The sequence below is a fragment of the Acanthaster planci genome, linkage group LG11 (assembly GCF_054643075.1).
Source record: "Acanthaster planci isolate LZ-2023a linkage group LG11, COTS_SCS, whole genome shotgun sequence".
Lineage (NCBI taxonomy): Eukaryota > Metazoa > Echinodermata > Asteroidea > Valvatida > Acanthasteridae > Acanthaster > Acanthaster planci.
Window position 1 is genome coordinate 3,549,056 of NC_141787.1, and position 14,622 is coordinate 3,563,677.

At 37.6% G+C, this 14,622-nt stretch overlaps 1 protein-coding gene across 15 annotated transcripts in view; it reads right to left on the reverse strand.

Moving 5' to 3' along the window:
* The window catches only part of LOC110988614 (sulfhydryl oxidase 1-like), a 133,728-nt gene that overhangs the window by 93,828 nt on the left and 25,278 nt on the right, over positions 1–14,622 (reverse strand). For 12 of the 15 annotated variants that reach the window (XR_002599466.2, XR_002599465.2, XM_087143624.1 and 9 more), the window contains one exon: positions 14,374–14,419. The exons of the other annotated variants lie outside the window; for them this stretch is intronic. Coding sequence is in view for 10 of the 12 variants with exons in the window: in XM_087143624.1 (XP_086999750.1) it covers positions 14,374–14,419 (46 nt within the window). In the remaining 2 variants the exon portion in view is untranslated. The remainder of the gene's footprint in view (positions 1–14,373; positions 14,420–14,622) is intronic. 15 annotated transcript variants of the gene reach the window in all.

The following is a 14,622-nucleotide window of genomic DNA, read 5'->3' on the forward strand; positions in this document are numbered from 1 at the left end:
TCATGTACATGTACGTACGGCACTGTCGAGTCGTGATGTGATATGCAAGTGGCTTGCTGTCCTTGCTTCGTCCATAGGGGCACAAGATCAATTATCGAATTTGCAGCCCGTGAGGATGATAATCGAAAAAAGCATGGTTGCTAGGATCAACCATGGAGGTAGAAATAAACCAGGGTAAATCAAAGCCATTGAACTAGTGCAAGGAATCAAAATGTACATAGGCAAAACGTGTACGTGTGAGTCGGCAAAATGATGACTTACAACACAAGTCGGCATTCGTGTAAGTCATCATAATTTCTTGAGTCCCGAGAGTGCCGACTTAGCAGGAGTTTACTGTAGTTATAAAACATGAATAACTTTATGGGGTCAAAGCCTCCTACCTTCAAAAATTCCTTGGCATGTGACAAGAAGGTTAAACAGTGGCCAGAAATGGGGGGGTCACTGAGGTATTTTTTGTTTTGATACTCTTGCTGTGTTTAGGGTCCCACCTTATTTCCACTACCAAGTACATACCACAATGAGAAAAGTGTTTGTGGACAAACACAGCTGCTTCGGCTCTGGTTTCATTTATCTGAAACCAGTGACGAAATTCTTGACAAACAACTTACAAGATTTAATGACAAGTGCACATCACAAAGTATAGCACTTTAAAAAGGGCTCCTGTAATGTCACATGACTTGTCATCTGATGAAGTCATCATCACATAAGGTCAATTTGGGTCTGAAACCTTCTTCGAGCTACACACAAAGTTTTAACCCAATCAGACATGGACTTTATGAGATATAGTGGTTTAAAGAATGCCTCTTTAAGGTCACGTGACTTGTCAGCTGATGACATCATCATCACATCAGGTACAAATTCCTCTAAAGCACTGCCTTTGAAAGATATCTGCAACATTTGAACTGGATCGGACACGTACTTCACAAGATAGAGGGCTTTAAAGAGTGCGTCTTTGATGTGACATGACTTGTCTCCTGATGACATCATCATCACATCAGTTTAATATTTCTCTAAAGCACTCCCTTTTCAAGATATCTCCAAAATTTGGACCTGATGAGACATCTACTTCAGGAGATATAGGGCCCTAAAGAGTGAACCTTTAACGTCACATGACTTCTTCCCTGATAGCATCATCAGCACAGGAGGTCTACATTCAACCAGATAGGACATGTCCGATAAAAGGCTTTGAAGTTTACACCAAACTTCGCAAAATTACCAAAATTGTGACTGGAAAACGTTTACAAAGTCAATGGGCCATAAACTCTTGCAGAAACACTGCCCCTTTAAGTTCATGTCACATGATTTGCACCTTAACTGAACAATTTTTATGAAATATTACTTCATCTTTGGACTCTAACGTATATTTCAAATCAAATAACAGAGTGTAAAGTACCCTATTTCTCTTTCGTTCTTACAGTAATCTTGAGCCGAAGTAAAGGACTACTTGTTCACTTGTGTTGATTAGAAAAACGTGTACAAAACATAGGACAAATAAAATGTCCAAAAATCAATATAAAATAAGGCGATGACATCATCATGATGTCATCCATCTGCAATAAATCTCGCATCAGGGTCTTTGTTGGCTATCACTTTGGCAACGATCAAACATCACAAAGTTACCAAAATTGTGGCTCAAAAATGTGTATAAAGTCAATGGGCCGTACACTTGTTTGCAGAAACACTGCTCCTTTAAGTTCACGTCACGTGATTTGCACTTAAACTGAACAATTTCTATGAAATATTACTTCACATTCGGACTCATACGCATTTTTCAAATTAAATAACACAGAGTAAAGTATCCGATTTCTCTTTCGTTCCTACAGTAATCTTGAGCCAAAGTAAAGGACTACTCGTTCACTTGTGTTGATTAGAAAAACATGTACAAAACATATGGGGACATATAAAACATTCAAAAATCAATATGAAATAAAGTGATGACATCATCATGACATAATAAATTAGGCAATGATTTTGCATCAAGCTTTTTTCCATGTGTAACTTTGATGATGATTGAGGATCGCCAAATATTCCAAATTGTGCCTTGAAAATGTGTACAAAGTCAATGGGCTGAAATAAATATTGAAAAAAACAGTAATAACTTAGATGATAACGTCATCATGACGTCCTCCATTTAGAACAATTGTTGTATCAGGGTCTTTGTTGGGTATCACTTTGATAGCGATCAAACATCGGTAAGTTACCATAATGGTGGCCTGAAAACATTACCAAGTCAATGGGCTCAAAACACATATGCAGAAAAACTGCTCTTTTAAGTTGGTATCACGTGATTTGCATTTAAACTGAAAACATTTTATGAAATATTACTTGATAGTTTGACTCTTTGGTATATTTGTAATTGAACGAAAGGGAAAATTTAGTCTGATTTCTCTTTCATTTTGGTAGCAATTCTCAGTCGAAGTTGAGGACCACTCATGCATTAAGCTCGATACTTGTGTGTAGTACAAAACATACATGTACAAACCCTATGGCAAAATATTAACCACTTCCTGCCGGGCAACCCGTTTTCGGGTACATAGGTTTTATATGCAAAGCCAGGTGTTCTGAAATCAGACAAAGGGAACTGGGCCTTGTAACAAGAGATCGTACTCGTAACAACAGACCAGGCTGCTGGGAATTACCAACATATTTTCACTGTCAATATTGGAGATAATCCGGCATTGTTCTGAAACAGTATATCACTGTTTGTGGCATTCAGTGTAAGCGGATTACCACCGGCAGTGATGAGCTACACAGTACTGCTGCACGCAAATCTGGCCCCTACTGAAAAGACATTAGCAACGCACTGCGCTAGTTTTTGGAACAAAAGAAAATTACGTAACACCGCACAATCTGGGTTCTTTTTACAAGGCGGCAGGCCTGGCTGAAGTACTCAGGCGTCGATAGATGTTGTTTGTCAGATTAGAGTAGAAACCAGGCAGTCATTCGTGTGGGTGTAAGTGACTACTAAATGAAGATATGAATTTTTAAAGAATTTTGTAAACAGAAAAAAAAAAACTCCGGACCAGCAGAATCAACATTTATAAATGCCCCCGGCCCTAAGTGGTTAATCTTCACAAATCCATATAAAATCAACTGTGACGTCCAGTGGCTGGTGTTTGCGGTAAAGTGGTAGTAACACTGAGTTCTGTTTCATTTCATGTGCGTAAAGTCACGTGACCCTTGCTTCTGGTCGAAACCAGAAGCAGCTTATAATTCAAAATTGGTGATAGATATGAACTTGCTTTTGATGTTAGTCTCTGGCTCGTTAGTACTCTTCAAAAATTACCATATCTCCTGCAGAATATGTGTCAAATTCTGTGGAAACTTTCCAGATCACAGATCTAAATATGTCAAAGACATTTCATTCAAAAGCTTAGATCTGCAAAAAAGCCCTATGTTCTGTTGCAAACAGAAATAAAACATCTCATTTCTTGTTAGCTGTTTTGGATACTGGCCAAAACAGATTTTTTTCCTCAGATTTCTTTCTTTTGTCTGCTTTTTCGCAACTTAGTGAAAAAGACTTTTTTTTGTCCTTTTTTTGCTTTTTCCCTCTTCTTCTTCTGTGCAAAAGTCCATTTGTTTTGTGCACGTTTATTCTGTACACGACTTTAGTGCTTTTGTAACTTTGGATCTTTATCAAACTTGTATCAATGAAGGACCCTTATGCACAGATGTGCCTAGAACAATGACGTCATGATGGCATCATGAAGTGATTTATTATTGATTTATTTCAGCCCATTGACTTTGCACACGTTTTCAAGCCAACTTTTTGGTTGTTCAGCAATACTCAAATGTCATCAAAGAAATAACTCGAAGCAAAGATAATACTAAAATAATTAAATCATGATCACATCATCAAGTGATTTATTATCAAATTTTTAAAATTTAAATATGACATTAGTGTTGTTAAATCCATATAAAATCAACTGTGGCCTCCCGCAAAATTCTGTTTGCAGCAAGTGGCAGAGTATAGTTCGGTCTTAAATTCATCTGGTGTGGGTCATATCATGTGACTCTTCCTTCCGGTCGAAACCAGAGGTGGGCTTATTGTTTTAAAAGTGTTAATAGGTATCAATTTGCTTTCAACAGTGTTAGTCTGTTGGGGTATAGCATTCTACAAAACATCGACATGTACTGATGACGACATGTACTGATGACGTTATTGTCAAGTGCCCTCTAGCAACAGATAGAAAATTTTGAAAAATGAATTTTCGATAAATGTCTGTGGCGAAATTGGTCAGAATCACTTGAAAATTGATGTGGATGACTATTACCACTAGGCAAGATTGGTTCCTTCTACTCGTTGCACTACACGTGGATTTGCAACTTATCAATTACTCTTATAAGCCTGATTGGTAGCTATTTTCCAAGGTAATGGTTGAATGCAATAACATACTGCACTGGCAGACCTCAAAAGTTCAGACAGAATGCCTTTTGATTATCCACAGTCCCGCTGTGGCATTGTCCCTAAGACAGACGGGCACTTTAAACCAAACCCCATTGCTGCAATATGCATCCCTAATCTTAGAAAGTGTGCCAGATACCCACTAAGTTTAGCCAGTGCCAAAATGACGTTACGAGACTGCAATCACTGACCAGTATTGGGCAATCAGTTTGTGATAAATTATGCATATTGACTCACATGCTCCAACAGTGAATGAAGGCTTAACAACGTCTGTGGGCTATACCATTGAGAAGTATAGGGACGTTATATAGAACTTTATAATGTAAGAATTTGGAAAAAAAGGGACTGAGTATTCAGAATTTCACCACACTTAAAGGCAAGAACTATTATATTCAAACAATATCAGACAAGCCGGCAGCTTTTCTATTTTCAATTTGAAGGAATCTGCAATCTGCATGACAGCCTCCACAATGAAGATTTATCAAAATTGTCTTACGTTTAGAATGGCATTGGCTGCCAGGCCTCTTTTTGGTGGACTAGGCAGTTTTCAAATACTTGACTTCAGCTTTGTTTCAGGCTTCAACCGTTTTTTTTTTTAATTACCTGATATTGAAGTTGTAAATAAGATAGCAAGTCTGAAAGTGCCACAAAACATCAAGTTAAATGCAAAAGAGCCAAACATTATGGTACTTCAAATTAATAATTAAAATGCTTCAGGCACGCAATCAGGGATTGGTTTTGGAGAAGAAACCTGAGATGGAGACGAAGTTGAGTATTGGAAAACAGCCTAGTCACATGTCGTCATCGTGTACTCAAGAAAATGTAGATGACTTTGCTGACAGGTCAATTGAAGAAAGAAAATAATAGTGAAAAGAGTGGGGACATGGAAGTTACAAGTTCAGATGAGTTTAATACAAGTTCTGATCAGTGATGCAGATCAAACAGCCACCCCAAAAAAGGCCTAGACATGCAGCAGTACATGGCAGGGGTCATGGTACTGGATGGAATCAAAATGCTGAAGATGTTGTGCAGTGGCAAAAAAAGGACAATGTGTACATCCAATTTGGTTCAAATCTTGCAGATATCTTGAAAAGGGAGTGCTTCAGAGGATTTTTGACCTGATATGATGATGATATCATCAGGAGACAAGTCACGTGACATTAAAGGTGCACTGTTTAAAGCCCAATATCTTGTGAAGTACGTGTCCGATCCAGTTCAGACATGTACAATCAGGTTGAAACTTTGCTGATAACTTAAAAGAGGGGGTGTTATATACGAAAAATGACTTGATATGATGATGCCTTAGTTGTTCAAATGTACAAAAGAATGCAAAAAAGCCCTCTGTTCTGTTGGCAAGCAGACAGATGAGCTCCAGTTAGCTGTTCGGCAGTTCAGCCGAACCAGCTATTGTAATCTTTCTGTTTTTTTTCTTTCCTTTTTTTTTTCTTCTTCTTCAGCCAAGTTCTTCTGCCCCTAAACTTCGGCACCTAGGAAAATCAGAACAATTTCAAACTTGGAGGATAGTTGTGTGATCATCCAAAGATTGTTCCAGAAGAAATTCAGAATGATGATGTCATAAATGTATTTATTATTGATTTTTTAATAATTAATTTTTCCCCATAGACTTTGCACATGGATTATTTTCCCCATACACTTTGCACACTACTTTCAATGCTTAATTTTGAACACTTAACGTAGTTCAATCTTCATTTAAGTTACATCATGGGTTGGCCCGAATAAAGAAGTCATACTGAAGCAGTGACGTCATGATGACCTCATCAAATGATTTATTATCAATTTTTGAACATTTAATTTTTTTTTATTTTTATTTTTCAACTCAATTCCTTCCACCAGTCGACGTTGGCAGTTTACTACATCTGATCGACTTCAAACTTGGCAGACCGTTGAGTTATCACAGTGATAACTTAAGTAGTTCATTTATTATTGATTTTTTAAGAATTAATTTTTCCCCATAGACTTTGCACACAGATTGCACACAGTTTTCGGACTGTCCTTTATCAGGCTATGAGGGCGCTATTGCAGAATAACCGCGACACCTCCCTGGGCTTTCAATTTTCAACAAACTGTCCTATATTGAACCATGGATGGCGTTGCTGCACAACATAGGGTTTGTACACACATTATCCAGCATAATGTGTGAGCAGTCCTCAACTTCGACCGAGAATTACTACCAGAACGAAGAAGAAATCAGACAAAATTTTCCCTTCCGTTCGATCGCAAATATACCCAAGTGTGCAAATAATAATAATATTTCATAAGTTTTTCCCAGTTTAGACACAAATCATGTGACATGAAATTAAAGAAGCAGTTTCCTGCACACGTGTTTCTAACCCATTGACTTTGTACACTTTTCGAGCCACATTTTAGTAACTTTGCAGTGTTTGATCGTTCCCAAAGTGATAGCCAACAAAGACCCTGATGCAAGATTTATTGCAACGGGATGACGTCATGATGACTTCATCGCCTTATTTTATATTAGTTTTTAAATATTCAATTTTTCCTCATAGGTTTTGTACACGTTTTTCTACTTAACACAAGTGAACAAGTAGTCTTTAACTTCGGCGTAAGATTACTATCAGAACGAAAGAGAAATCGGGTACTTTACGCTCAGTTATTTTATTTGACATATGCCTAAGAGTCCAAATATGAAGTAATATTTCATTAAAAATTGTTCAGTTTAAGCCCAAATCACGTGGCACGAACTTAAAAGAGCAGTGTTTCTCCAAATGGGGTTTTTTGCCCATTAACTTTGTACACAATTCCAAGGCACAATTTTGAACCCTTTCGGATGTTTGATCGTTTTCAAAGTGACAGCCAGCAAAGATCTTGATACAGAAATTATTGTATATAAATGACGTCATGATGACGTCGTCATGTGATTTACTCTTGTTTTTTGAATATTAATTTCAGCCCCTTGACTTTGTACACGTTTTCAAGCCAGCATTTGGGTTAGTTTGAGAGCTTCGATCAACAATAATTATCTTGTTGGTAAAACAGCCCGAACCAGCTCTGTGTTTGTACTTGTTTACAAACACTTCTCTCTAGTTTCTTCTTCTTCTTGTTCCCATTCATTTGTACACAGTTTTTTCTGCGCAGCACTTAGTCCCTTTGCAAGGGTCAATCTTCATCCAAGTTGCCTCAAGCAAAGGCCCGATGGCAAAGACATGCCACGAAACATGACATCATGATAACGTCATCACCTGATTTTTTATTGAATTTTGAGTATTTATTTTTTCCCCATATGTTTTGTACACGTTTTTCAACATCCAGAATGGCCTAGACTTTCGCCACTTCAGAAAATGAAACCTGATACAAGCAGAGACCATCAGCATAAATTAATGTAGAAGCATGATGTCACATTGGCATCATAAATAGATTTTTTATTTAATTTCGAGGATTTAATTTCTCCCATTGACTTTGTTCTCATAAAACTCAATGACTTTACATACAATTTTGCTATAGGGCTCACGCAAGTCCATTGCACGATCAGCTAACTTGTGCCGTGATACCCGTTGATGTTATTTGTTGTCGCACAGTCTTACTGCATGATTTTTAGATAATTTGGCTAGAACTGTGAAAAAAAATGGTTTGTGAAAAAACATGGGTTCGATCGGGAAAATGTTTTCTGGGTCCAGACAACTGCACTGTTTGCGAACTCGACTTCGGACACTCGACCGTAGAGACAACTCGACCGTCCATGCATAAAAGGGAGAGACAAGTCGACCGTTGAGACAAGTCATCCGTTGGGACATTGTCCCATGCAATTTCTTAGGTCCTCTTGGAACTTCCCGGACCTGAAATTACACCAATTGAGTTCTTAATGGATTTTGCTTGATCAAGGAATTCCAAGGTAATCGCATAAAAGCTGAAATGAAACCAAATTCATGCACTGGTGCAAGAAATTGCAGAAGGAGTTGACACTGAATAGGCATGATCACAATGATCATACGCAAGGGTGCACCAAGCCCCATTGGCTACACGTAGTGCGGCAGGCAGCTGGGTTTGGAAGCTTGCCTCAAGCAAAGGCCCGATGGCAAAGACGTGCCGCGAAGCATGACGTCATGATAACGTCATCACCTGATTTTTTATTGAATTTTGAGTATTTATTTTTTCCCCATATGTTTTGTACACGTTTTTCAACATCCAGAATGGCCTAGACATTCGCCACTTCAGAAAATGAAACCTGGTACAAGCAAAGACCATCAGCATAGATTAATATAGAAGCATGACCTCACTTTGGCATCAAAATTAGATTTTTTATTTAATTTCGAGGACTTAATTTCTCCCATTGACTTTTTACACATAAAACTCAATAACTTTACATACAATTTTGCTATAGGGCTCACGCAAGTCCATTGCATGATCAGCTGACTTGTGCCTTAATACCGGTCGATGTCATTGATTGTCGCACAGTCTTATAGCATGATTTTTAGATAATTGTTTTTTTAACAGCCCAATTCCTTCTACCAGTCGACTTTGGCAGTTTTCTCAATTCGATTGACTTCAAACTTGGCAAACCTTTGGACAACCATCCAAGGATGGTCCTAGAAGAAATTTGTAATGATGACGTCATCATGTGATTTCTTTTTGAATTTTGACTATTTAATTTTGAATATTTAATCTACCCCATAGGTTTTTCTACATGTTTTTCAACAGCCAGATTTCCATAGTGTTCTCGACCTGTCTTGATGGATGTTAGGTCAAGGTTCTTAGCCTCACAATTTTAGAGAGTAAAATATTTGTCATAATGACATCATCACATGATTTATTACTGAATTTTATATATTTTATTTTTCTGCATAGGTTTTGTACACGTTTTCTAAAGTCAGAGACTGGTACACTCGTGCATCTAAGTGACTTTGTATTGGGAGCATAGTAGTCCATCAACCCGTGGGGCTGTCAAAAATAACATCGTCACGGTAATGTCATCAGGGGTCACGTGACATAAGTCGCAGTTTTCTCCATAGGTTTTGTACACGCTTTTCTACTACGCAATATTACCGATCTTAATGAGAGTAATCCTGAACTTCGGAAGGAAAAATTGTTTTTTTTTCTCTTCGTTTGATTACAAATATATCCAAAAGTCCAAATATCAAATAATTTTTCATAATTTGTTTTCAATATAAATGCAAATCACATGAAATGACTTTAAAAGCTACAGTGTTTCTCCATATATTTTGTGCACATTTTTCTGAAGTTGAAGACTGGTGCACTCATACATCTTAGTATTTTTGCATTGGGAGCATAGGTAGTCCATCAACCCGTATTTTTGCATTGGGAGCATAGGTAGTCCATCAACCCATGGGGCTGTCAAATTAAATCGTCACGTTGACGTCATTAGGAGTCATGCGACATGAGATTAAAGCTGCAGTTTTCTCCATAGGTTTTGTACACGTTTTTTAATTCGTACTTTTATTGATCTTACCAGTGCTTTGCCTGGGGATTACTGTGAGAATTTCAGACACATTTTCCCTGACAGATAGTTTCAATGAATTGATTCAATCTGTTTTTCTAAAAAGATACAGATGAAAAAAGATAATTCCAAAACAGCTCTGCTGTTTCTCAACCACGTCCCTCTATTTTTGTTTTCTTTCGCATACTTTTCTCCATAGGGTTTGTACACGTCTTTTCTTGGAAGGGGACTTCGGTAGTTTTATACATCCAGTTGGTTTAGATAATCATCTAAGGATGGTCCTAGAGGAATCACTGGGTATTTCCAGGCGTGCAATTTTTCTAGTGTGATTTTGATAAATGAATCAAAACCTTGAGTCAATCAAGACATAGTAAAATAAAAATTTATAATTGGGTTAACATTACATATAACCAATCAACAAAACCAACAAATACAATGGTGCAACAGTTTCAGATCACAACCGCTTCAAGCAAACTCAAAGAAATATGTCCAATACATGTAAAAAGATTCAAAGTTTTACGACAGTTGTAAAATTGTGCCCTGTCCATAAAAACAGCTTCGACGGACCATGCAGAGCTCCTCTGAGCCACAAGATCACTCCAATTATCCATTAGATTTTTCAAATAAATCTCCCGATTTTCCTGAGGTTTCTTTCACTAGATCTCTTTCCTGTGAGTTATTTCTGTTCATAATGCTAAGAAAATGTATTGGGAAACATCAGGACGTTTACGTGTCTGCACACACATATCTGCTGCGATCCATGCTGGCATGATCTCTCCGTGGCTTTCACACACCACATGTATGTTGTGCATCATGATTGACTGGTCTGGGCTCAGTCTCAACGTCAAAAGAATTTGTTGTTTCACTACGTAAAGGGTGCAGGAGCCTGCATCATGAATGTATGTCGACTTCTGGAGATCGTTTTGTGCAGAAGCGAGTAAAAGTCCCAATTTTTTTTCCCAAAAATGCCCTTGTTGTGATCGGAACAATTTACAGGACAGACATCTCCACGAAAAACTTGGGATTATAAGGGAATTCATTGCGAAAATTGGACTGAAAAGTGGTGTGATCTTGTGGCACTGCATTTGATGTGTAGAAGCACGTAAAGCCATGAATAGTCTGGTGTATGTAGCATTACGCGTGCAGCAACGCTTACTGCAACGCTGTGAAACTTGCATGTGCTGAACGATTGTACACTGACAGAGCTGTCGTGTTCAACTGTTTCACCGGGAGAATCAAAAATGATTCTGTCATCACTACTGTCAGGTAGGCCTAATGTTTGAATCTTTTCGTTTCCTTTTTCTCACAAATTGCAACGTATAATTATAAAGTAAACTCATGCCAAGGAGTGCAGTACAGATGGTTTCAGGCGTGCAACTCTTTACACTTCTTGGGAAGCTTTTAGGCATGTGATGGCATGGGAGTGCAATCGCATGCTTTAAAACGAAAGGACTGCTTAATACAATCAGACGATTGAAAGTAAGGAGTCAAGACACAAAATATATAAAGGTATGTTAAATTCAGACTTTTCAGGCTGCAATTTTTGTTGAGTCTTTCCAGATAACTTGACACGTAAAATCAAAAGAAAAAAATAACAGCAATTTACTGCGAACTAACGTACCTGTGATGGTCATGTACATGTATCTGAATGTGCAATGGGTATGGTTTAAACTGAAGTGGCGTCACACTTACGAACCGGATACGACACGTACTGTGTTGACTCTGTGGGTGTGCACGACGAAGTTCAACTCAGAGAGCATGGTTTATGATTCGGATATGCACAGATGGCGCTAATGTGAAATCCCTCTGTAAAACCTACATGTACATGTTCCGTGCTTTTCTCAATGAACACAATGCTCACTTTTATTGCAAATATCCAATTGGGTTAAAACCTTGAAGGTTGCTTAGGGTTGTGTTATAGACAATAATTGACCTTATGTGCATAGAAATTACATTGAGAGATGACAAATTATGTGACACTAAAGGTGCACTTTCAAAAGTACTACATGTACATGTATATCTCGTGAAGTACATGTACATATATGATTGGGTTCAAACCTTACAGATATCTTAAGGAGGGAGTAATTCAGTCAAATATTGACCTGATGTGCTGATGACATCATCAAGTGGTATATCACATGACATTAATGATGCACTCTTAAACATGCTATGTCTCGAGAAGTACATGTCTGATTGGGTTCAAACCTTGGAGATATCTTGAAAAGGGAGTGCTGTAGACGAATACTGACCTGATGTGATAATGACTTCATCAGGTGACTTGTAACTTGACACTAAAGGTACATTATTCAGAGCCCTACGTCTTATGGACTACATAGCTGAGATGGAATTAGGTACATGTACATGTAGACAGCTGGAATGGGAAGTTTTATAGACAAGGTGACATGGTGTAAAGGATGCAAACTTTAATTCTTTACATCTCCTAATATCCGAAAGGGTTCAAGTATTTCATCATAATGAGGTCACCAAAAATATTATTAGAAACTTTGGGAATGATTTGTACAGGCAGCTCTCGGATAGACGTTTGAGTAAAGCCTGGTTTCCATGTGGTCGTTTGTAACACAGACAGTAAACAAGATGTAAAGACGCAGACAGTTGCAGTGCAACATCATTACACCTAAAGCACTTAACCAGTCTGAAAATTTTCGCCCAAAATGCCTTTTTTAGGTGGCAATGTTCCCTCTTGAAGCCAAACTGATACTCTTGTTTGATGTGCATGTAATTTGTTAATGGTCAGCTATTTTGTTGACGATTGGGGCTGCTAGTAATAAGAAGAAAATGGACAAAATGAGTGGTACTAAGAGGGAGAAATATCATTGTATGCCCGCCACGACAGCTTGTGTATTTGTATAGGCCTACTCAGTAACTCAACACAGACAGTTGGTAAAGTTGAACCGGACTCAACTTTGCCAATCCATCTGGGACTGGTTTGAATAATCAGCAATACTTCCATTTGACATGTTTCTACATGTACATGTCTGCATTGCAGTTTGCGTCTTGATTGCGTTGCTCTCTCCGTTTCTTACGTCGATATGGAAACCAGGCTGTAGAAGTGAGAATGTGGAAGTATCTCAAATGAAGGTATGCTCTTTTCTTAAGAGAAAAAAACGAAAATGCAAAAAAGCCCTTTGCTCTGTCCTTAAGACAGACAGAATCTCTAGATTCATTTCTTTTTCTCTGGATATCTGCATAATCATCAGTAATGGCTGTCCAAATTTGTATTTTAGTAAATCTTGTAGTCTTGTTGCATGTGAAGATTTTGTTAACCTGCCATATGGCACATATGCATGCATAGCACTTGCATTTTTTCTGAAAAAATGAAATGCAAAACAACCCTTTGTTCTGTTGAGAAAATCACTCTCATTTTACATGTACAAGTACATATACAATCAGTGCCCATTTTTAAAGTTTCCATTTGGTTTTGTTAAAACGAGACATACATAAATGTTACAACCAAAGCTGCACTTGCTGCTGATTTTCACATAGATCTTTGATAGAAACTTCAAGCAGACGTCGTCTATGGGTTTCCATGCAGCACTTTGTTTCATTAAATCCTCATTTTGGAAGCCTTGTGTGTTCATTCATGTACATTCTCCTGATGAATAACTTCTGAATCTCAACCTATTTTTTGTCTCTGTCAAGTTAATCTAGATTTTCATGTCAAATATCAGTGCCCTGAAGTAACTAAATCAGCCTCAACTAAACTATGCACAGTCAACTCTAATCATAAAATTCAGTGACAGTCACAATACTGGGTTTTCTCAATGCAAGCAGTAGAGAACATTCAAAATTTGTTTAAGCACTATATAAAAGTTGACAGCATACTCACAGGAAATGAGCACTTCTAGTTGCACTTTCCATGGACCAAACAAGTAAAAATGTCATAAATAATGATACAGAGGCCACTTGCAAATAACTATCATTGGTTTATAAAATTGATCACCATCAGAAAATTGTAACAAGTACTACATACAGAACATTTGAATAACACAGCAGACAACTGCACTAAACACAAGTAAAACGTGTCCTGCAAGTTTTGAATCTTCAAATATTTAGTCAAAGGTAGAGCCTGCGTTGTAAGGATGTACTCAAAACACTATTGTTGGCTCGTAAAAGTTAGAATTTCAAATTTTTCTGAAATAAACAGGGGTGTGAGTGGCCAGTTAAACTCAAAGCTGAAATCAACTAGCAAAAAGCTGAAATGTTGAATGTTCCAAAACTTTTGTACAGACTAAGCATACAAATAAACAAAAATCAGGGTCAACATCTCAAACAAACAAAAAAAGCTGAAATCAGCTAAAAAGCTGAACTCCCACACCCTGAATAAAGTTTTCATGTCTAATGTTGCCATACAGTACTTAGGATTTCTACTGAATGCATGATCCCTTTCAGCCAGTATTTTCATTTAAATCAACCATCAATATATCAAGCAGATTAATAGAAGGTACATGTACTTTACATATTAAACAAATACATGTGTAATGTCTGTGTAAAACGTAAGTTAGCATAAACTTACCTTTACATAAGTCACCAGTCCCATTTTGCTGAAAGGCCTTGAAAAGCTAGCAGAGAGAAGATCAATGTACAATGAAACATTAAGTGTACATGCAGGGTTCAAGCTGGAAAACTTCAATAGCCAAGGTTGTAGCCAAATGTTCGATTTTATAGCCATTCTACAAATTTATGATCCGACATTATGTACTTTTCAAGCCAAATTTGTTTGTTCACTCTGATCCATTTCCTGTGAACTGCTTTTCAAATGGAT